Source organism: Acipenser ruthenus, chromosome 5 (genome assembly GCF_902713425.1).
Source record: "Acipenser ruthenus chromosome 5, fAciRut3.2 maternal haplotype, whole genome shotgun sequence".
Lineage (NCBI taxonomy): Eukaryota > Metazoa > Chordata > Actinopteri > Acipenseriformes > Acipenseridae > Acipenser > Acipenser ruthenus.
In genome coordinates, this window is record NC_081193.1 from 70,721,200 (window position 1) to 70,744,905 (window position 23,706).

The 23,706-nt window shown below is 39.3% G+C and overlaps 1 protein-coding gene across 1 annotated transcript; it reads right to left on the bottom strand.

The window, feature by feature from the left end:
- Positions 1-3,510: 3,510 nt before the first annotated feature.
- Positions 3,511-11,761, bottom strand: LOC117402444 (galectin-related protein-like). The gene is made up of 5 exons (XM_034003579.3): positions 11,532-11,761; positions 10,855-10,935; positions 10,647-10,735; positions 9,715-9,892; positions 3,511-8,086 (listed from the first exon to the last, which is right to left on the bottom strand). The coding sequence occupies exons 1-5, from the start codon at positions 11,562-11,564 to the stop codon at positions 7,943-7,945; spliced, it is 525 nt and encodes a 174-aa protein (XP_033859470.1). The 5' UTR covers positions 11,565-11,761; the 3' UTR covers positions 3,511-7,942.
- Between the last annotated feature and the right edge of the window lie 11,945 nt (positions 11,762-23,706).

Genomic DNA, 23,706 nt, shown 5'->3' on the forward strand with positions numbered 1-23,706 from the left:
AATAATCAGGAAGTGGAAGCTGCATCACACCACCCAGGCACTGCCAAGAAAAGGCCATCCCTCAAAACTCAGCGCTCAAACAAGAAGGAGACTTGTGAGAGAAGCCACAGAGAGGCCAACAATCACTTTGAAGGAGCTACAGAGTTCAGTGGCTGGGAGTGGAGTAATGGTGCACCAGTCAACCATATCAAGAGCTCTGCATAACACTGGCCTGTATGGGAGGGTGGCAAGAAAGAAGCCGTTACTCAAAAAGTACCATCTGAACGCACGTCTGGAGTTTGCCAGAAAGCATGAGAGTGACCCAGCTGCGATGTGGGAAAAGGTTTTGTGGTCAGATGAGACCAAGATAGAGCTTTTTGGCCAAAACTCAAAGCGCTATATGTGGTGCAAACCTAACACTGCCCATGCCTCAAGACACACCATCCCTACAGTGAAGTATGGTGGTGGCAGCATCATGCTGTGGGGATGCTTCTCATCAGCAGGGACTGGGCATCTTGTTAAAATTGAAGGAAGAATGGATGGAGAAAAATACAGGGAAATACTGCAAGAGAACCTGCTTCAGTACGCTAAAAAACTGAAGCTTGGGAGGAAATTCACCTTTCAGCAGGACAATGATCCCAAGCACAAGGCCAAAGCAACATTGGAGTGGCTCAAGAACAAAAAGGTGAATGTCCTACAGTGGCCCAGTCAAAGTCCTGATCTCAATCCCATTGAGAATCTGTGGCACTATTTGAAAAAAAATTTTTCTTAAAAATATTTCCCAACATAAAACCAATGTCACCTTTCAATAATTGATTTTGAGTTTCATTATTTTAAAATAAAATATCAAGCAGAACGAAATTTCAATGTACCATTTGTAATTCAGTAATTTGAGAGAATTGGTCAGGGGTCTGAATACTTTTGCAAGGCACTGTATATATATATATATATATATATATATATATAATATACAGTACTGTGCATAAGTTTTAGGCAGGTGTGAAAAAATGCTGTAAAGTAAGAATGCTTTCAAAAATAGACATGTTAATAGTTTATATTTATCAATTAACTAAATGCAAAGTGAGTGAACAGAAGAAAAATCTAAATCAAATCCATATTTGGTGTGACCACACTTTGCCTTCAAAACAGCATCAATTCTTCTAGGTACACTTGCACAAAGTCAGGGATTTTGTAGGCATATATCAGGTGTATGATTAAACAAATATACCAAACAGGTGCTAATGATCATCAATTCAATATGTAGGTTGAAACACAATCATTAACTGAAACAGAAACAGCTGTGTAGGAGGAATAAAACTGGGTGAGGAACAGCCAAACTCAGCTAACAAGGTGAGGTTCCTGAAGACAGTTTACTGTCAAAAGTCATACACCATGGTAAGACTGAGCACAGCAACAAGACACAAGGTATTTATACTGCATCAGCAAGGTCTCTCCCAGGCAGAAATTTCAAGGCAGACAGGGGTTTCCAGATGTGCTGTCCAAGCTCTTTTGAAGAAGCACAAAGAAACGGGCAACGTTGAGGACCGTAGACGCAGTGGTCGGCCAAGGAAACTTACTGCAGCAGATGAAAGACACATCATGCTTACTTCCCTTCGCAATCGGAAGATGTCCAGCAGTGCCATCAGCTCAGAATTGGCAGAAAACAGTGGGACCCTGGTACACCCATCTACTGTCCGGAGAAGTCTGGTCAGAAGTGGCCTTCATGGAAGACTTGCGGCCAAAAAGCCATACCTCCGACGTGGAAACAAGGCCAAGCGACTCAACTATGCACGAAAACACAGGAACTGGGGTGCAAAAAAATGGCAGCAGGTGCTCTGGACTGATGAGTCAAAATTTGAAATATTTGGCTGTAGCAGAAGGCAGTTTGTTCGCCGAAGGGCTGGAGAGCGGTACACGAATGAGTGTCTGCAGGCAACAGTGAAGCATGGTGGAGGTTCCTTGCAAGTTTGGGGCTGCATTTCTGCAAATGGAGTTGGGGATTTGGTCAGAATTAATGGCCTCCTCAATGCTGAGAAGTACAGGCAGATACTTATCCATCATGCAATACCATCAGGGAGGCATCTGATTGGCCCCAAATTTATTCTGCAGCATGACAACGACCCCAAACATACAGCGAAAGTCATTAAGAACTATCTTCAGCGTAAAGAAGAACAAGGAGCCCTGGAAGTGATGGTATGGCCCCCACAGAGCCCTGATCTCAACATCATCGAGTCTGTCTGGGATTACATGAAGAGAGAGAAGCAACTGAGGCTGCCTAAATCCACAGAAGAACTGTGGTTAGTTCTCCAAGATGTTTGGGCCAACCTACCTGCTGAGTTCCTTCAAAAACTGTGTGCAAGTGTACCTAGAAGAATTGATGCTGTTTTGAAGGCAAAGGGTGGTCACACCAAATATTGATTTGATGTAGATTTTTCTTCTGTTCACTCACTTTGCATTTTGTTAATTGATAAATATAATCTATTAACATGTCTATTTTTGAAAGCATTCTTACTTTACAGCATTTTTTCACACCTGCCTAAAACTTTTGCACAGTACTGTATATATATAGGGATTATCAGAGGATAACAAAAGGCAGATTTCTGTTATTCATTTTGGGGATTTCATTTTTGTTTTAAAATGGCTTAGTGATACTAATTTTAAATGTTCTATTTTTAGTTTTTTTGTGTACAAGCTTGTAACGCACATACTCACCGCGCACCAGCGACCCCTGTAGTCTGGCCGGGCGCCTGCGGGCTTGCCTGTAAGCTGCCCGAGAGCTGCGTTGTCCTCCGACGCTGTAGCTCTTGGGTGGCTGCATGGTGAGTCCGCAGTGTGAAAAAAAGCGGTCGGCTGACGGCACATGCTTCGGAGGGCAGCGTGTGTTCATCTTCGCCCTCCCGAGTCAGCGCAGGGGTGGTAGCGGTGAGCTGAGCCTAAAAATAATTGGCCATTTCCAAATTGGGACGAAAATAATAAAATAAAATAATTGGCAATGACTAAATTTATTTAAACAAAAAAAAAAAAAAAAAAAAGCTTACCAAAGTAAAAGCATAGCAAAGTGTAATAAAGCATAGTATAAGCATTGTTAAGCACAGAGAGGTATTGTAAAGCACATTAATAAACATGGTAAACAAAGGTAGACTATGGCAAATGCACAGTATAACCAATCGGAAAGCCATGGTAAAACTGCAAAAATACTGTGGTCAAATTTTATTAGAGGGAATTAATGTGTTTTAGAAATTTCATAAATGTGTTTTAGACTTTGACACACACACACACACACACACACAAAAACATGTATAACATTGTGCACTTAAAAAAAAAAAAAAGACAGATGCAAGATATCATATTGACTGAGAAACTATAAGCTCTTTTGCTGGTCGACAAAGGCAGTACCATATTTTCATGGAGAGAAAGAAATCATCAGCACTAAATCAACAGGATGCACTTTTATAAGATTGCAAAAAAGACCAATGTAGCGAAACGTTAACTCTTGGAAACACACAAATACTGAAGAAAAAAAAACACCAGTACTTTTCACAACTCCAGTTTATTTGAAAAATACCTGCCATGAGATAACAAGGAAATTATTTACTGACAAAAACAAAAACAGAAGTAAACACAACACATTTAAAATACACTTTGTAAGCATGCCAACTTCAGACTGGCATCTGGTAGCTTTAGGCAGTATTTGACCTTGCATTAACACCAGTTGTGGAAAACAAATACCAGGAACTCATAGTGCATGTACAAAATTGTAATGGCAATGGAAGCACTAAAAGAATATTTATTTAAACTAAAGATGTTATAATACCAAGTACATGGGCTCTTGTTTCATACAGAAATTCTGACTTTCAAATAAGACAGTTGTTGACAATTTTTTTTGGTCTAAAAGAGTGTCATTCAATGACTGTTCTTTTTAGATAACAGCCTACTTATCCTGTGCATACATTAGACATATGAACACAGCACGAATGCCAAAACAGGCAGGGACTGCTTTTGAACTCTGATAACAGGTCTTCCTTCCACAGCCAGTAAAAACATGATTGTACATACAATACATTGCTTTGTGTTAGCAGATTAACACACTTTACACAGTTTCCTGTACTTTGTAAAACCATTACCTATGCTTGAGTAGTGCTAGTTTTGAGAAAAAAAATTGCAAGCTAAGAATAAGTCTATTTGGGATGTGTTTTCTTGTAATGCTGCCAGTTACAGGGCACAGGTAATTATATACTACAGTTAACTGTTTGTCAGCTACAGTTATAAAGGTCATTATACTTTTAATGATTGGGTAATTATTTTAGCATTCATGCCAGTGCTTTATTATTTATATATTGTTTATAAAAAGTACATGTTTGTGTTTATTTACTCTAACTACCCCCTTCAAAATGATCAATGAACTCACAATGTGGTAGAACAGTAATTCATTATGGGTATTACCATTGTTTATAGTATGTACTCTGTAAATTAGTAATGCTAAAATAATTACCTAATAGTTATCATTAATTACATTGCAGTTGCCAAATAATATATAATTGTCATCTACCTTAAAGTGTTACAGTTTTCTTTAAATGATGATACAAAAACATCATTTACTTCATTATTTTTGTGAACCAGACTCCTAGTATGGTATAAAATATACAGCAAGACTAATACATTAGCTAGTTATAATTAGTTTGACATTATCAAGTTTTCTAAGCTTTTTACTCCAGTTCACAATTACCACTTTTTTATTCCTGTTATTCGAAATTCTTCAGGTATTGTAAAATGGAATGGAATACCTAAGGTTGTTCTTAGTGGTTTCTGTAACTTTTCCAGTTCATTTACTTTCAGAGAATAAACAAATGGCAAAAATGTGCCCTGGAGCAAAAAGCTTTCAAAACCAAGCTGTAAGTTGCATTTATTTTAGTAGAAACACGTAGAAGCTAATGTGGATCCAGGTGGAAGGACTGGAGGTGGTAATTGTAACAGGCTTTATGATAATCTCAGTAATGCTGGTTGATACTGTACAAAGTTGATAGAACATGCATTTGCCAGGAGTACCAGGATTGGAAGAGCAACATTGATGAAAACAATATAGCCCTTTAAAAAAAGTGCAACACCAATTAGACTTCCGTCTCAAACCCATTACAGCCCATCCTGTTCCTGCATTGTGACATACACTTTTTTATTACGTGTTTGTTTTTGTGTGTCCTTCTTTCAGGAGATAGGCCTCTATCATTTGTATTTCAAAGGGACAGCTTTATGTTAATGATTAGCAGCACTGAAAAACTGTCCTGCCATACAAAGGAATATCTAGGCAAATGGTACTCGGTTGTGGCTCTTCTAATCCAGGACCTTCTTCCAACCAGGTCACTAATTACTGAATTGAGCACTCAAGGGCCTTTTTCCATTGAGGTCTTAAATTGTTTATTTAAACCTTGGTGTTCTACTAAGTAATTATAGATCTGGTTGGAACCAGAAGGTCCTGGTTTGGATCCACAACTGAGTACCACTGATCAAAGCATTAGGAAAAACATACAAAAAGTTGTTTCCCAAAATCCACCAAAACATTTAGGCACATCACAACCCATACCCACCCCCAGTTCTGGATCCACATAAGACTGAGGCATTTTTTACATGGTGCACATTTACAAAACCGTGAGGGTGTTACAAACTGATCATAACCCCTTTCCTATGCTATTTAAATAATTATTTACAAACATTTGATATAAGTAAACAAAGCTCTTAAAAAAACATTGAAACATAAAATTAACAATTAAATTACATCATTATGTCTATCCATACCATTGTAGCCTATACAGCCAGCTGCATCACATGACTTTCCCAACCATATCAGCCTGTATATTTCTAAAGCAAAAAGCACATTCATCTAGCACATCTAGTCAATTTTAAAGTACTTTCATTTGACCCCCCCCCCCCCCCCCCCCCCCCAATTATCAAACACAAATAAATTCTGGGAAATGATTATGACCCCTATTTTGGGGGGGGCTTATTGTTTACTGACTGCCAATTCTCAAGTACAAAAAAGCAGAACACAGATTATCAAGATTCATATTCAATGTTGGCATAAGAATTCCCTCTCAGGGACAATTAATTTTAGCTTACATATCTCATCTATAAAAAAACAATACCCTGTTGACCTCAAAAATATCCTGTTGCTTTTCTATCAAATAAGCTTCATAAAAAAACTCACAAAAATACATTTTAAATTGTGTTGTTTTTTGTTGTTTTTTTGCATTTAATTTTTCACTTTCTTGTTGATATGTGGTTAAACAGAATTTTGTGCAGTTTTGATTTGATATTTGGGCTAGTATTCATAATAACATTATTAGTCAGCCGGGAAATGCATACAACTGCAATATATAAATACAGGTATACTAATTATTTCTGAATTTGGCCCTGTGGGCTACACATTCTTCCAATCATCATGTATCTACATTCTGGGAGCTGAATTTAATGCTGCCTTAAAAGCATCAGGGTAAAACTCTTTTTCACACATACATCAGAACCCAGGTTCACATTAATGTTATCTACGGACTACATTCAATTAACATGTTTTCACCCCTTTTCATTGTATCTTTTAGTGAGGGGGGTGTACAAAATGGTAACTGAAAATGTACTCATAAAAATGTTAAAGCTTGTAATAAAGCCAGTGTTCAAAACACACTCCTAACATGAGGACTGGCCGCTGCGTTGGTGATATAGAGAATCCCATACACTGGCCGCAACAGGTCAACCTGTTTCTATACACACATACTTTCTCCAACCACATGATATTCCCCTTAGCAACAACAAATAAGCTAAACGACAAGCCTAAAACATAGAGAGGTGCAAAAAATCCAGACCCTGTGCTTGAAATCGACTCCCTTTTAAGGATTCAAATTGATTCTAATCTCATTGTTTTCAGTCAGCAAAGAGAAGCACCCAGTGGATAATTATAAATATCTATTGGTAAAGACAATTTCAATGTGGCCCTAAAAATGGAAAGTCAAATCTGAAATCTGAAATCTTTGCACCGCTCTACTAAAAAAATGTATACATTCAAAAAGTTCAGGTCTTGCTCCTATTAATATTACTATCACAGATTATTACAATAAAAAGTAAAGCACTTTTGCTGTGAGAGAGCGCATATACAGTATGTCATTCAAATGACAGACATACACTGTGCAATCAAAACATTTTCATTCTGGACATCCCCCTGGTTAGCATATATTATTCTTATTGTTGTGCGATTTTATTTCAGTGCATAAAAATACTGACAAAAAAAAACATGTCTGCAAAAAGAGAACACTTCATTTTGACATTATTAGCACTTGTTAACATTCTCACAAATTAGTGGATAAAAATAAGTTGCTATATTTTAATTAGAGACATCACAATATATTATAATTAATCGCACTGCAAATTCATTTTTATTAATTAGGCTAAGGATAATATAATTTATTTGTCATGCAAAACTACGCCCCGATTTCAAAACAGCTTGTCAGGTAGCAACTTACCATAATATTATTAAATACACTGTAGACAAATACATATCACTTCTTTTCCTGAGAGCCTATTTTCATGAATAGAAAAAATGTATTTTTTTATTTTAGAATTTAGTCATATCTGTCATCATAATATAATCATCTCTGTGATACGTATTTGCTGTTACTGCAAAAGTTATATTGTGACATCCCTATAAAAAGAAGGACTGTATTTTTTAGAGTCTTCCTTAAGACAGACCAAACAATAGTTTGTTTAAATCACCACCAAGAATCCACATGCTATTTAGTGGCAAATTGTCCTCTCACTATATTTGTTAAAGTCAAATAGCAGGTTCATTCACCTGACAAAGCTCACTGAAAAAAAAGACATTGTCAGTGTGTAAACAGACCCAGCTGTAAGACTGTAGTGTTTGAAGAACAACTCCCCCACTAGCATAGACCCCAAGAAGCCCCTCGTTGAGATGGCCAGCCTAGCCCAGTTTAGTTATCTGTAGGCTCCCGTTAATCTTTATTGTGTCAATGGCCGGTAGAGACTCAACACGGTGGAAAAAGTCAAAGAGCTGGTGTCCATCCACGAATATTCTGAAGCGCTGGTGCTCACAATGGATTTCAATCTACGAAATACAAATACACATGTTTTCAAAACCTACAAACAAGACTGTTATATTGTATGTTATGTTTTAACACAATAATATATGTTAAAGTATATAACCTGAAACGGTGTCTAGAACTGTAATGCATGCATCCTTTAAATTAAATCTTCTGTTAAATGTAGTTTAGCCATTCATAAAGTCTAATAAATGGGTGGGGCAGCTAGCTAATTCACTAGCTTCTCGTTGCTTTCACCTCTTAAGGCCTGAGTTTAAATCCAGCTTGGGCATAAAACCAACACACAACTGAGCACTTCATTTTGCAAAAGCTATAGCAATGAAAACAGTGCCCTGTGGGTAATAGCGGCAAAGTCCTCCTCAAAAATATCAGAAAGAAGTCTCATTGGTGAGTCTAACTGAGTTTAAGCTGAAAAAGAAAGAACAGGAAGCCATGCAGGTGTACCAGAAACCTGATTTAGTATGAGTAATCACTGACACTTGATCATTTTAGTGACACATTTCAACAGTTATAAAAACAGGTATGGTTGGCGGACAAGGGAATTTTCCACCACTGCATTCTGGGATTGCCGAAGAGTATGAAGTGCACACAATTGTGTTTCTCTCTCCTACTTATTCAATATACACAATATGGTATTAAAGGAGTTTATTTTGTAATTGTATTAGTTCTTATTAGCATTAGCAACCTTATCAATGGTCGCCCTTTCATTGTGGAAAATCTGTTGGTTTGTTGCTTGATCATAAAAAGCATTATATTGTTGCTGCCTGATTTCAGCTAGACCACTGGACAGAAATTTACAGACAGTGGGAGGAAAATGGTACCCAGAAGAAAGACATTTTAACTGTATAGCACTGTGTATACATATCCCCGTTGTCAAAAAACAAGCAAAGACCAACAGATACTCAATACAAGAAAAATGATACCACTTAAAATTGAGTTTATCATGCCTTGAAGTAGTAATAGCACAGTAACAACTGTTCTATAGTAATGTGTGGCTATGTGCCTTTCAACTGAAAGTAGGTTTCATTACACCTTATTTTAACAATAGCACCATTAGTTTCCACAAAAGTGCTTACAATGTAGATGCCATTACCATGCCATATAGACCCTGTAACTGAAAGCTCTACTGATTCAATACTATAGTCCTATAATTTGTTATACATTTCATGAATATACATTTTAATTTTTAAGCCTATTGCTATCTCTGCTTACAGGTTACAAGCACGTAGAGCAACACATACTTTACTTACCAACAAAAGCCTAATCCTTAAGTTGTACATAGCATGGAACAGATGCTAAATATGGGGGTAAATGTTGGCACTTTCCACTACCCGTGTCAGTATTCGCATTGTTGCTTAATACGTGGTATATATATTTTTATTAAAGTATAATCTACTAAATTCTGTTTTCCACTGTTTATTGTTTAATTTTGTTTCATTTTGTTTCATGTTGCAATGTCTCTGTGCATGTCTATCTCACAGAACCCATTATTAAGTATCTTCTTTGTTTTTTTTTTTGTTTTTTTTAAGGAATGTTATTATGTTGCAAACACAATTATTGTCACATTGTGAGGGAGCCCTTTTAAACTAAACCCACTTGCTACTTGAGTTTTACAGTATTTCTTGGTAATTACCCTAAATGGCTGGTCCTGAATGAACGGGAAGTAAGGGATTGGCGTTTCTTCCGCACTCCATTCTCCCGACACACACGCCTTTCTGAGGAATTGCTTGTCAGGGAACCTGGCACTCAGCTCGATAGCAACATCAGCACGAGAATCATCGGTGTCACCGCAGGTGAGGCTGATGTCAAAACTTTACAAAACAAAGGATGCATTCAAATATTATAAACCAATTCACAACGCGTCGTTTTTATTATCAATTTGAATTCTTTACATTTTAAACATTGTCCAATGAACTTGCTTCAGCAATATAATTGAAGTGACATTTGGAGGCTGTGTGGTCCAGCGGTTAAAGAAAAGGGCTTGTAACCAGGAGGTCCACGGTTCAAATCCCACCTCAACCACTGACTCATTGTGTGACCCTGAGCAAGTCACTTAACCTCCTTGTGCTCCGTCTTTCAGGTGAGACGTAATTGTAAGTGACTCTGCAGCTGATGCATAGTTCACACACCCTAGTCTCTGTAAGTCGCCTTGGATAAAGGCATCTGCTAAAATAAACAAAACATTTAGTTTTTGGGATAATCGATTAAATGTGATGTTACCCAATTGCCTACTAGTATTTGCTGCAATTATGTGGTATAAAGTATACAATTGTCACCCTCACCCCCATTATAAAAATGTTACCAAACCCCTCGTTTGGCAAAAAAACTCTGATAAAGTCATCTCTGTACACGTATTGCTTCCTTTTAGCTTCAATACTGTCTCTACTCAACCTTGCGCCAGGTTAACCAGTGCACAAAGAGTAAAGCAAGGAGTGGCATACTTTTTTCTGTTTTGTAAATATTACCAGAACTATAGGCATGATGCCATTGAATGGTTTGTGTTATGTATATCCAAAATCAAATGTATTATTAGCATATACAAAATAATAAATGATAATAATTTACCTTTCAGGCTCAGGGTCCACAATCCCCATCACGATAATTTTTTTGCCTGGTCTCATGCCTCCCTTTATTCGGCCACTAAAAGGCACAGTCTAGTCAAAGAAAGCGAGAGGTGTGTTGCCGTTTAAGTTTTGCGTTATTGTTTTAAAAACGATCAAATAAAGCCTTTATTGCAACATATTATATTTAATAGCCATAATACTTATATTACCAACAGGCGTGTGAAGTCTTCACGGTCTGGAGACCCTAGTCCAGATGACCCGAATGAGTTGTTCAGGAATCCATCAATATTCTAAAAATGAATAATAATAATAATAATAATAATAATAATAATAATAATAATAATAATAATAATTAAACAAAAAAGTAGATGTATGCATTTTCATTATTACAGTAACCGTAAAATAAATACACAATGCCGGTTGCAAACTCAACAAAATTTAGGCATCTAATTTCTATTCTGAACTGTTAAAAATAATCTGAGAATGGCTTTAATGTTCTGGGACGAATCTCATCATGCAGAAATAGCTGACCTGCGAGCACCGGCCTATTGAAACACCTGTCATCTTTTCAAACACAGACAGACTCAAATTCAAACATTTCCAAATAACTATGCATCGTCAAAATGACAGTACGTTAATGAAGAATTGACATGTATCTAGGGCCTTTCTCCAGGCGTACACCACATTAAAACCACTTTGATATTTTATACCAGTACAGTCAGTAGCATTCAAATCAACCGGGTCGAGTATTTGCATGAACTACACCGGTCGCCGCATTGCATCTCAGAGAGGGGAAGGCACCAAACCGAATAACGTTAAACCGGTTACATAAATAAATGAAAGAAAAAAGCCTCTGGAATATTGATATCGTTCAGTTTGCACTTACTATTCCGTCCCTTTCTGTGCCCGATACCGCCATCTTGTACAGTGTACCATAGGAGAAGTGGATTGATCAGATGAGCAGGGAGGCAGGTCAAATCCAGACTGTGTGTCAATGGAAAAAAAACGCTGTGTGTATGAGGGCTAAGGTGTATAGCAGAAAGCAACCTGCCGTACCCTTAATGAGAGAAGGGCAAACGGTGACGTGTTACAGACAAAACCTTAATCCCTGTCTCGACACGCAAAAATACTAATCATCATCGCCCTTTTTGCAGTGAAAAAGCGCGATCAGCACTACAAACAACAGCAGATGTGTAAAACAAATGTAAGGGATTGTTTAAATACCTCAGTGTTACATGCAGAACATTCAGAACAATGCAGGTTTCAGTTAATATATTGGAGTATATATATTTTTGAATGATAACAATGAGAAATGCACACATATATACTGGTAAACATAAATATAACGTGTATTCATATATCTTCTTATAAAAACAACTGTGTTCCAAATTAAATGCGTAATCAATGCAAATCATAGGGAATGCAATGCTATTCGTTTGTTTGGGTTACATAAAGCCATGTCATAGACAAATAAAAAGAGTCTCATTCATTACTTACTAATTGTGAGGAGTCGTTAGAATAGTTTAAACCTAATCCAGCCGTCCATCTGTTCAAGTAAAGTAAGTATGTTTGTAACCAATATAATTTAGACAAAAAGATAGCAAAACAACATTTTTGTTGGTGGTGGTGGTGGTGGTGTTGTTTTTTTTTTTGTTTTGTTTTTGTTTGTTTGTTTTTTTTTATGGCCAGGCCTGCCAAGTTTGTTAAGCGTTTTGCTTTAAATGTTCAAATTAAATAAATGTCATGGTTATTAGTTCACTGAAATCCTCTTTTAATATATACAAGCATATCTAAAATATTTACATGTAACCAATATTTGTATTTTGCCATTATTTGGATAAAACGAATGTGCAGTTATATTTAAATAAAAATGTAAATACATACAACTAGCAAACAGTACTGCTTTGCTGCATTCATTTATAAGAGAGCTTGAGCTGGAATACTTTTTGACAGTTTATATTTACTTAAAAATGACAATTTCATGTACAAACTTAAATAGACCCATAAGCAAATATATGCAGGGGAAAATAGGTAGGGGACTGAACCTTTTTCAGAAATGAACTGCCCTCCCATCGCATGGAAATGCCTGTCAATGCAACACAACCTTTGTCTTCTTGTGTAGCATTTTGTTGCTACCCTCAAAGTTCCTAGTAGAATCATATGTTACATCAAGCCTCTTACCAGATAATAATTGTTTTTTTTTTCTTTGGGAATATGATTTGTGTCTAGTTACAGCTAGTAAATACAGTTCAGTAGCACTGCAAGTGATGGAAAAAAACCATTCACCATAGAGCAATTAGACTCACCAGGAGGAGACACCAAAATAATGGGCAACGTAACACTCACCACTGGTCATAAAGGGCTTGTACAGGAACACCTATAAAAAAACAATAGCATTAACTACTTAATATGTGAAACCATTTACCTCAGAGATAATAGGTTTCATTAGAAGAAATAAATATTTTCACTGGTGCCACCCAACAACACCCACACTTTGTAATCAATATGTATGTTATTGAGATAAATGTATTTTGTGGTTCTTATATGACATTTGAAAAGTGACCAAATACCCCCCAGAAAATGTATGTGATTGTTCTTTTGGGAAAAGTGGAATTTGCAATGAATGGGTTAAGATACTGCTCTGCAGGTTTAATAAACACTAATCTTCACACAGGAACTGCGCTTATTGTACCTTGTTCTCTTAGTTGTGTAATACAGTTATATGAGCATTCTCATAACTTATTTATTAGTTTCAGTTTCTTGTAGTGGCAAAAAATGTATATGAGTACAGATATATATTACAGTATGTTAGACCCATCTTTACTGGTCTGCTGTTTTGAATAGGCTTATCTTTACTGTACTACCAGAGCTAAAGGAGCCAATTTGTCAAGAACTTTGGGGGTACTTCTTGAACTTTCTTTATCCCTAGCGTATAAATTAATATAACATACCAAAATGAAGGTCAACTTCAAAACTGTTACAATCTTTAGCATTCCTGGAACTGTACAGGTCTGCAGTTTTAAAACCAATAGAGCCCTCTGCTGGTGATGTTGCCTGGGACAAGTAACAGCCTCGTTCACATTCAGCTCAGTTGTGCTAACTGAGCCCTCTGCTGGTGAGTGATGATATTGCATGTGAGCAAGTAACAGCCTAGTTCAGTGAATTTTAACCCTTACAGAAATGTTCTGCTCTGCATCATGGTAAAAGCATAGAAAAGCATAGAAGAGCACTGGAAAGGAATAGTGAAAACATTATGAATCACCGGCAGGCAAGGTTCGTTACAGATTAGAATGGTAAAGCATGGTACAAACCCAAATCCTGTGGTGGTTCGCTGGGACCCGGGTATGACCCAGGTACATGGTTTCACACTAGGCAGGATTGTGACCCGGGTAGCCAGAACCTAAAAGGGGCTTTAAAGTCACACAAATAGTGAAAGAGCGTTTCTATTACAATTTCAGCATCAACATTGCTTTAGAAATTCAGATTGATTGATAACATGTGTTCTTATACAGCAATAGTGTGGTCATTTAAAATAGAAAACAGTATGTTAACTCTACTTGTAGACAATCCATTAAGTATTAACTAAAGTGTAAAGCTTCCCCATGTTTTGTTTGTTTTTTGAAAGAAAAAAATAATACAGAACTAAAAAAAAAAAAAAAAGTCTTAAACAATCTGATTATTTTAATTTTTGCAACCTTAATTGTTTTCCTTTGGTTTTAGAAAAAATAATTTCAAAAAACATTCATTTGAGAGAATTATTTGTAAATCTAATATAAACTGTATTTGTAGCCTAATGAACTGGAATCTAATCTGAAAAAAAGAATGTCCTGTCATAGGAGAACCTTTTAAACCAGGCAACAACCACTCTCTATAGCAGCGGTTCTCAAACTTCGCGGTACTGCAACCCCCTTCTACCAATACTAATTACTTTGCGTCACCACTGCCCTGTGTTACTGTAGAATAGTTAGTACTGATAAGTAAAACACGTATTACAAGGCAATATCAACTATTATAGTAATTGCTTATTTTTACAGCCAACAGTATAAAAAAATAATACATTTTTTTAAAAATTACATTACGTACCTAATGGGGGGGTGAGCTTGCATGGATGAACACAGATGCTTCAATTTGGGACATGATAAGAAGTTTACAAAAAGTAGATTTTATTTCATAAAACAAAATTACTTATCTCTCCTATAGTGTGTGACTGATATCTATGTTAAGATTCCCAGAGTGATACACGAAGGCTGTGGGATCTTGCTATATTATCTTCTGTGTGTTCTGAAATTATATATAAATTTAAATAATGCTTTATTTGGTACTGGGTCTGCACGCCACAGGTGTAGATTGCTTAACTTTAAAAGCTTTACAGAAAATGCTCCCGTAATAAACTGACTTTTAAGTTTTTATCTGCATGTGGCAAAGTGGTTTGCAATGCGCAGGAGTAGAGGTCATGTGATTAGAAACAGAAGACAGACAGCAAAGTTCCTGATCCAGACACATTTATTTTTATAATCCCGGTCTGGCGACTGCAAAGAATAATCCCAGGCAATACACAATGTTCCAAATGAAGGGTTTACAGTCACAAAATAATAAACACAGTAGAACACACACAAAGACACACACACGATCTCAAGTCCAGAGTGAGTGCTAACATGCAAGTGGTGAAATACAATTTATTCATGTACAGTTGTGAAGTGTTGTCTGGGTTGGTGCTGGCCTTAAGCGACAGCTCCCGGTACATGTTAGCCGTCTAATAAACAAACAAGTATATAATTAGACACGACAAAACAAACAAACACTCACGGTACAATTACAGTTCTCTCTTAACCATAACAATGGAACAGATCACCTAGCCATATCCCCTTTTGTACCGTCAGTCAGGGCACCTTGTTTAGTGAGTGCAATCGTTTCTCCTCCAATCCGTGGTTGCCACATCGCTTCCCTTTTGGGGCGATGGCTTGGTGTACCGTAGCTCCGCCCCCTTTCTAGATAGCCAACTTTCACCTTTCCCTTGGAATGAATTGTCAGACCATCCAGTCCGGGGCACTCTGTTCCCTTTAGACAACACCCTCACAGGTCTGCCACACTGCAAAAAAACAAGATCTTTCAGGAACCTAGCCACTTAGGCCCCTGGACCACTGCTTAAAGGTCCCCCCCCCCCCCGTCCCCCCCCACTGAAATCTGAAATAGCGCCCCTGGCAGAGACGTTGATGGAGTTGTTGTATTGTTATAGTATCAATTAGTAGGAATGGGTTATATTGCATTCTGAGTACTGTCCTGTTCTTACACTACAATGAACATTTTATAGTTAAATATACTGTCTGCATTTACAATTATTTAGCCTGACACGTACTGGCAAAAACATTGTAGGCATCAAACAATTTTATATCCTGATAACATTTACACTAACTAAGCAGTTAGTAAAACACAAGCGCATACCTGCCAACTTCTGAAAATTCAAAATGGGGGGGGGGGGGGGGGGGGGGGGCAGTGAATTATGATATTTTCATACCTTTTTGGTGATGGTGCTGAATTAAGATATAGGCCTATACATAACTTTTTGTAGTGTTTCCCGCTTGTTTTACAAACTTCACTTTAGGTAATAATACATTACAACTGGCAATCTACATTATCAGGAGTTTCTTGAGTCTCACCAGGAGACAGGAGATCAAGCCTCTATATCGGGAGTCTCCCACCAAAATTGGGATATTTGGCAGGTATGCAAGCGGACACTGTGCTGGGATCCAACAACTAACTAGCTTCTTTATTGAGTTTGTCAGAATGACCTGAGAAACTGCGCACGCTGTGTGATCTATGCAAATACTACCAGTAGGTGCCAGTAGTCAACTAATGTTAATACTAAACCACATACTGTACATAACACTGAGGATATGTTGGGGTAGGTTTCATATAATGCTTTAAAAGGCTTACCCTACTTCATTAATAAATGTAAAAGCTTTACACTAAAATATGAGTAAAACTAAAGAAACTTCTTGTCGCTTAATAAATGTTTGACAAAAAGTGTATTTTTCAATGTCTAATTTTACTGGTACAATAGGTTATCACAGTACATTCAGTGCATTCTACATTTGAGTGAGGAGAGAGCTGTGTGTGTCTCCATTCAAGCAGACTCTCTGATATCTACTGTAGCAATGTGATAGTCCAGTGTAATTTATTAATCTGGTTGTTAAAGGCTTACCAGCTACAGACACCTGAGAACGCCGTGTATCCTTCCTTTCAGTGAAAGACATTCCAGGGAGCTGCGTGGTAGACAGTGGGAAGTAAAAAGCTATTTAAACCATTACAAAGAATAGTCCCCCGTTTCCGATGATACTGTACTTAAAATATAAGTTTACTATTAAGATGAGTGCTAAAATATTACTTATTCACTAAATCAATATTGCTCTGAAAAAAGAAATGCTAATAAGAGGTTAGAAAATGTATTTTTAGAGTGAATCTCTCACCCTAGGCTCAACCCGTTTGTTCTTTTCTAGCTGACACACTGAATTTTGGTACTTGCAGAGAACGTGTGGAAAAATATTGCCTATAAGGAGCACTGTTAAAATCCATTTATCACATGGCTAGTTAAAAGAAGCTATAGGCTTCCAGTTCATTCCTTTAACATAGTATTATGATGATGTTCACACTTAAAGTTCATTTACCATGTGATATGGGCTTCAACTGCATGCCCTATAGGCATTTTGTATTGCACTAAATATATATGTTCTCACTAAATATAATTGTTGACCCTTATAAAAACATTTAACACCATATTTGTGAAGGGTGTTTTTCAGTTTTACCATGCTGTTCTCATGCTTATACTCTGCATTTACCTTAGTTTACCCTGCTTTACCTTGCCTTGCTGGTCTTTACAATGCTTACCTATGCTTTACCATGCTTTCACTATACTTTATTACACTTTGCTATGCTTTTACTATAGGAATCTTTTATAAGGGGAGTGAATAGGCATTTCCTGAAAGCTAATGCCAAAAATAAACAATAGTTCTTGAACATTTTGGCTTCTGTTCTCATATTCTTGTAAAATGTGTTATGATGAATAGTTTTAAAAGAAAGTAACATTGTAATGTAGTTACAAAGAGAAGATAATTCACTGTAACATTTTTCTGCGAGGAATTACATCACATTGTAATATGTTGCAAACATTTCCAAAGAACAAATCAAGGGCAGTAACCATTTTAAGGTCTAAAAAATGGTGTGCGCCTGTCTGTCACACATGGTGGACATGATAACTGCCTTGATTTTGCACCAATTTTCATCAAACTTTTATCCTACACTCCCAGCCTCCTGTAGACGACTATGATTGATATTTTGCTGTAACCCGATGAATTCTCAATTTTAAACAAATATTTGTAATCTTTCAGGTACAGTACTGTGTGGTTATAATGCGATTATGAGTAGCTGTGTGTGCTTACCGCTGGTTCATTTTGACTGCTTCATTGCTTCTCTTTCAGTCCATTCCAAACCAGGACCTGTTCCAACTAAATCTAAAATGGCTTGATTGAACATATAGATTCAAATAAACAATTAAAAACCTGAATGGAAAACCTCTAGGCTGCTCAATATAATAATAAGGACATGGTTGGAAAAGGGTCCTGGATTAGAATGGATTGAAAGAGCCACACGTTTATGTTTTACTATTCTCAGGTTTATAGACATAAAGGATTTGCATTGGTTTCAGAAGAACACTTGTTGGACTAGATTTAGTAAAATGTATGTATTTTTATTTTCTTTTTGTATTTTTTTCTTTTTAAAGGAAACCACTTTTAACGTATCTCCAATACTGTACTTAAGGCTCGGTGGTCCAGTGGTTAAAGAAAAGGACTTGATACCAGGAGGTTCCTGGTTCAATGGCCCTGAGCAAGTGACTTAACCTCCTTGTGCTCCTTGAGGTCCTACTGTAAGTGATTCTGCAGCAGCAGTTGTTGATGAATAGTTCACCCCCCTAGTCTCTGTAAGTCGCTTTGGATAAAAGCATCTCCTAAATTGCTAAATCTCTTGGTATCTCTAATAAAATCATACCTTCTGTTTACATCAAGGGAGCAAAATGCATGTCCTCGAATTCAAGAGCATTCCTGGTCTTTGAACCCTGAATTACCCCCGAGCTTGAGGACTGGATTTGTGCACTCCTGGTTTATGTCATCCAATGGAAGAATTATCTGTTAGACTTTTTTTTTTACTGCCCCTTACTTTTTTGTGTGTGGTTCTTATTGCAGTTAATCATACTGAGTTAAGATGCCTTCCATTTACATAAGTAATGTAGGCTAGCTCAGCAAAAGTTTATTTAAATCAATCAGCACCATTACCACCAATACCATTCTCGTGCCAGCCAAACAAAAGGAATCTTGATCCTAAGTGCTATTTTCAATTTTTTTTATTACTTGTGGAGGTAGAAAAGGAGAATGGGAGGAAAGAGGATGGGAGGAAGGAGGAAAAGCTGCCAGAAGCAGCAGCAGGAGAGAGGTGAGACGAGATGGTGGTCACGGGACCCCACCCAACTGGGACCCCCATACTGAGACTCAGAACAGGAGCAGTTCAGGGCTGAAGGGTCCCCCCTCTGTGTCATCTGAAGGGAGTTTGGGCATGGCCAGGAGGACTGCCCCTATGAAGACCCCTGTTTCTGGAAGGCCTACTCAATGGGGAGGGTGTCCTGTGCATCTGGGTGGATTAGAATGGATTGAAAGAGCTGGAGCAGCAGACCCCATCACCTCCACAGGCCAAGAGAGAGCAGAAGGTGAGGAGAAGGAGGCAGAGAGGGAACACAGACCTGGAGTGGGAGGAGCGTGAACGTCCTGCGCCTGAGTGGGAGGAGTCGCTGCGTCCACAGTCCAAGAGGGGGGAGTCGGTGCATCCACAGCCCAAGAGGGGGGAGTCGGTGCGTCCACAGCCCAAGAGGGGGGAGTCGGTGCGTCTACAGCCCACATCTCCGCCAGCAGAGGGAGAGTTCCTGCTGGTTCCGCCTCCACCTCCGTAGGAGGACTGTGTGTCGCTCCCACCTCCGCCAGCAGAGGGAGCATACCTGCTGGTGCCACCTCCACCGCCATGGGAGGACTGTGTGTCGCTCCCACCTCCACCAGCAGAGGGAGAGTACCTGTTGGTGCGACCTCCACCGCCGTGGGAGGACTGTTGGTCGCTCCCACCTCCACCAGCAGAGGGAGAGTATCTGCTGGTCCCACCACCACCCGAGAGAGAGGAGCAGGAGCTGCCTCTCTCATCAGGACAGGACGGATCGGGACAAGATCCAGAGGGTCCGTTGCCGCCCTGTCGTGCATCGCCCGGGGATGCCAGTTCGCCATCGCCCGGGGATGCCTGCCTCGCACCGCCCAGGGATGCCTGCCTCGCACCGCCCAGGGATGCCTGCCTCGCACCGCCCGAGGATGCCTGCCTCGCACCGCCGAAGGCTGCCTCCCTGGCATCGCCTGGGGCTGCCTGCTGCTCCTCATCGCCTGGGGCTGCCTGTTGCTCCGCACAGGGTACAGGGTACGAGGGAGAAGTGGAGCTGCTGCCTCCATGGCCAGGGGCTCCCCTCCCGAGTTCGCCTCCCAAGGGTCCGCTGCTGCTGCCGTCGCCTCCCGAGGGTCCGCTGCTGCTGCTGTCGCATCCCGAGGGTCTGCTGCTGCTGCCGTCGCCTCCCGAGGGTCCGCTGCTGCTGCCGTCGCCTGGGGTCGTCGAGGGTTCTGCTTCGCCCGGGATTCGCTACTTGTCCTGCCATGCGGCAGGAAATAATGTGGCTGGAGCCCCATGAAGGGGAGCTGCTGGCCACGAAGAAGGGGGGGTAGGTCAGGAGACCAGCTCCTCCTGCAGCAGTTTCGCTGCTGGAAATTGGGTGGCTGGAGCCCCACGGAGGAGAACTGCCGGCCATGAAGAAGTGGGGGGAGGTCTGGAGACCACCCCCAAAATTTCCTAGGCCGGAGCAGTTGGCCTGTGCGCAGTCCACCGGGACGCTACAGTTCTTTGGGTGGGAAGAGGACATCCCGCCGTGGCCGCCCCCGGAGACACCTTGCTTCCCCTGTTCCTGGGCCGGGACTGCCAACCGGGACTTTGGGACTAAGGGGGGAGGTGGCCGTTGGGCCATGTGTGCTGCGCACAAGGGGGGGTGGTATGTAGCCCTGCTGCTTTAAATGTATTTGTTTATTTTTAGAACAGGGTTTCCCCCTCCGCCCCTGTGCAGATTATTGTTTTGTATTTGTTTTGTTTTATGGCTTATTGTAGTTGTATTTATTGACGGCGAAGCGTTGTGTGTTTTGTTTTTGTTTTAAAAACAACTTGTGGGAAAGCACGACTGTCAGCTAGTTATTATTGAATTAGCTGGCAGTCACACATAATAATTGTACCCGTGCAGATTGTGGCCTGCAGCCTGCAGCTCTCCAGCTCGTGGTGGGTGTATGAGTGGAGCGGAGAGAGCGGGGAGAGAGAAAACAAAACTAAATTAAAGAAATACAGGAACAGTGACAGCAGTTGGCCAGCCTGACCTGTGTTGTTTTATTTATTTTGTGTTCGAGACTTGTTTTGTTTAAACCTTTTATTTTGCTCTGCGAGCACAGTCTTTTTCTGTTTGAACTTTTTATTTTATTTTTGTATTATTTAAATAAACAGCGCCACCGCATCTTTATTATTTGGAAACTGCAGTTTGGTGTCAGTATTTTTAAGTTCCTGCTTCTGTTGTGACATCACCGCTTAGCCAGCCTGCCACAGATGCCTACTTTGCGATGGAACAAAAGCTTTTTGAAAATCTGACCCTTTTATATACTGTATACATTGTGACATTGTAAATATTCAAAAGGGCTTGCTGTGCCTGTCTACTGCAATATTCATGGGTCCCGTACTCAAAAACAAGTTACAGTTTGGTTCAGGAACAAAGTCGTGTTTTATTTATTAACTTAATAAACAAACAAAAGACTGGCTCGAGGCCCATAAAGTATAAATTATACATGTTTCAAACAAACATGCCACACAGGCTTCTCTCTCACATTCTCCTACCCACTCTCCAAACAAATCCACTCTTTGTCTCCATTTTATACCATGTGGCCAAGGCTGATTGACAATTAATTATTCAATCCCCACCTGGCCATATTTCTCCCAGTCACTTACACAATCACACAATTAAACAATCAACCAACTACTCCCACATTTACACAATCACACAATGCCATCTGGGAAGGGACTGGGAACTGGCGACAGGGGATCAGGGCGACGTGGATGGGGCGTCAGGAGCACAAGTTGATGACCGGGTGGCTCCAGCAGCAGGTAGAGGTGAGAGCCCTGGCGACTGCTCAGCGATGCCTGGTTCACCAGGGGGAGCGGAATGAGAGACCAGGCGAATGACTGGGCCTGGTGGTGCAGCAACCTGGAAACCAGGTCCAGACATAAAGGTCGGGTGTCTGGGAGCCCGGGCCGAGGGATCTGATTCATATGCGCTGGACAGTTGCACAGGAGTGGTGGTCGGGGCTGTGGTGGCGGTGGTCTCATCACCTCCTCCCCCTTCTCTGTAGACGGTGCTTCCTCCCTCTCAGGCTCTGGAGACAGTGGTGCTTCTCCCTCAAGTTCTGGAGACAGCGGTACTTCTCCCTCTGGCGTCTCTGTGGTGCTTCTCCCTCTGGCTCTGGAGACAGTGGTGCTTCTCCCTCTGGCTCTGGAGACAGTGGTGCTTCTCCCTCTGGCTCTGGAGAGAGCGATGCTTCTCCCTCTGGCTCTGGAGAGAGCGATGCTTCTCCCTCTGGCTCTGGAGACAGTGGTGCTTCTCCCTCTGGCTCTGGAGAGAGCGATGCTTCTCCCTCTGGCTGCGGGAAAACAACACCCCTGAGATGCATTATGAGAAGGCTGAGGATTTCAAAGGGTCGCATTACAATACTGGGCAAACCCCCAGTATTCCCAGGTCATGGCGTTCCAGGATGGTTGGATACATGCCACAGGTAATTGGCTCTGCATGTTCTTGAAATTCAGTGCAGCACTTTGGACATGCAGCTTGGTTAGTTTATAACCAAACCTTGAAAGCAGTACCAAATGTACAGTCCATGCTGTTCACTAATTCAAATTTGTATGCTTCTGGAATTCATTTTTGCACAGCAATAAGAAAGTTAAATCTAAAGGAATGACAGAATAATGCCATAATGATTATTATTATTATTATTATTATTATTATTATTATTAATAATAATAATAATAATAATAATAATAATAATAATAATAATAATAATGCTTTAATTAAAGTGTTTGCCAGTTATTAAGAAGGCGTAACAGATTTGTATAATAACATTTTAATAGCATATTACTACTGTAAAGCTTGTTATGAAGTAATTATAAGGTTTATTTAGACTTGTGGCTTTTTCTATCCATTCCAGTCCAGGGCCTTGTTCCAACCATGTCCTTAATTATTGAACTGAACACCCAGAGCCTTATTCTATTACAATCTTTAACTGTTTATTTATAAATACCTTGGTTACATATACTTGCTACCTAAATTCATAACACTGTATCTAATTATCATGCTATTATTATTATTATTATTATTATTATTATTATTATTATTATTATTATTATTATTATTAATCGCCCTGATATTTTTATGCCCGATATCAAATCGTACTGTGTTTTGTATTTGCTCTTATTAGGACTGAAGTCATTGTATTTTGTATCTTGCTCTTAATTGTACTGTAATTCTTGATATGTATTTTTTGTATACAACTGTAAATCACCCTGGGTAAAGGAGTCTGCTAAGAAATAAATAATAATAATAATAATAATAATGTCTCATTTATAAAACATTATTATCTATTATTATTGGTTTACAATTGGTTTCTAATTTTAGGTTGTAACTTGTTGCTTTGCTATGCAGTGTTTTCACCATGGCAGAGATATATATTTGAAAGAAACTACAGTAAATTTGATGACGCGTGACCCCTCAGAATAATGATTGTTTAGGTATGTGTAAATTTGGTTTCTACAAAACTTGATCTCTGATGCCCTCTGTCCAGATACTTGTTTGAAGGCAGCGCACATCATATTATTCTATCAACTTTACTTGCAGGAATTATATGATG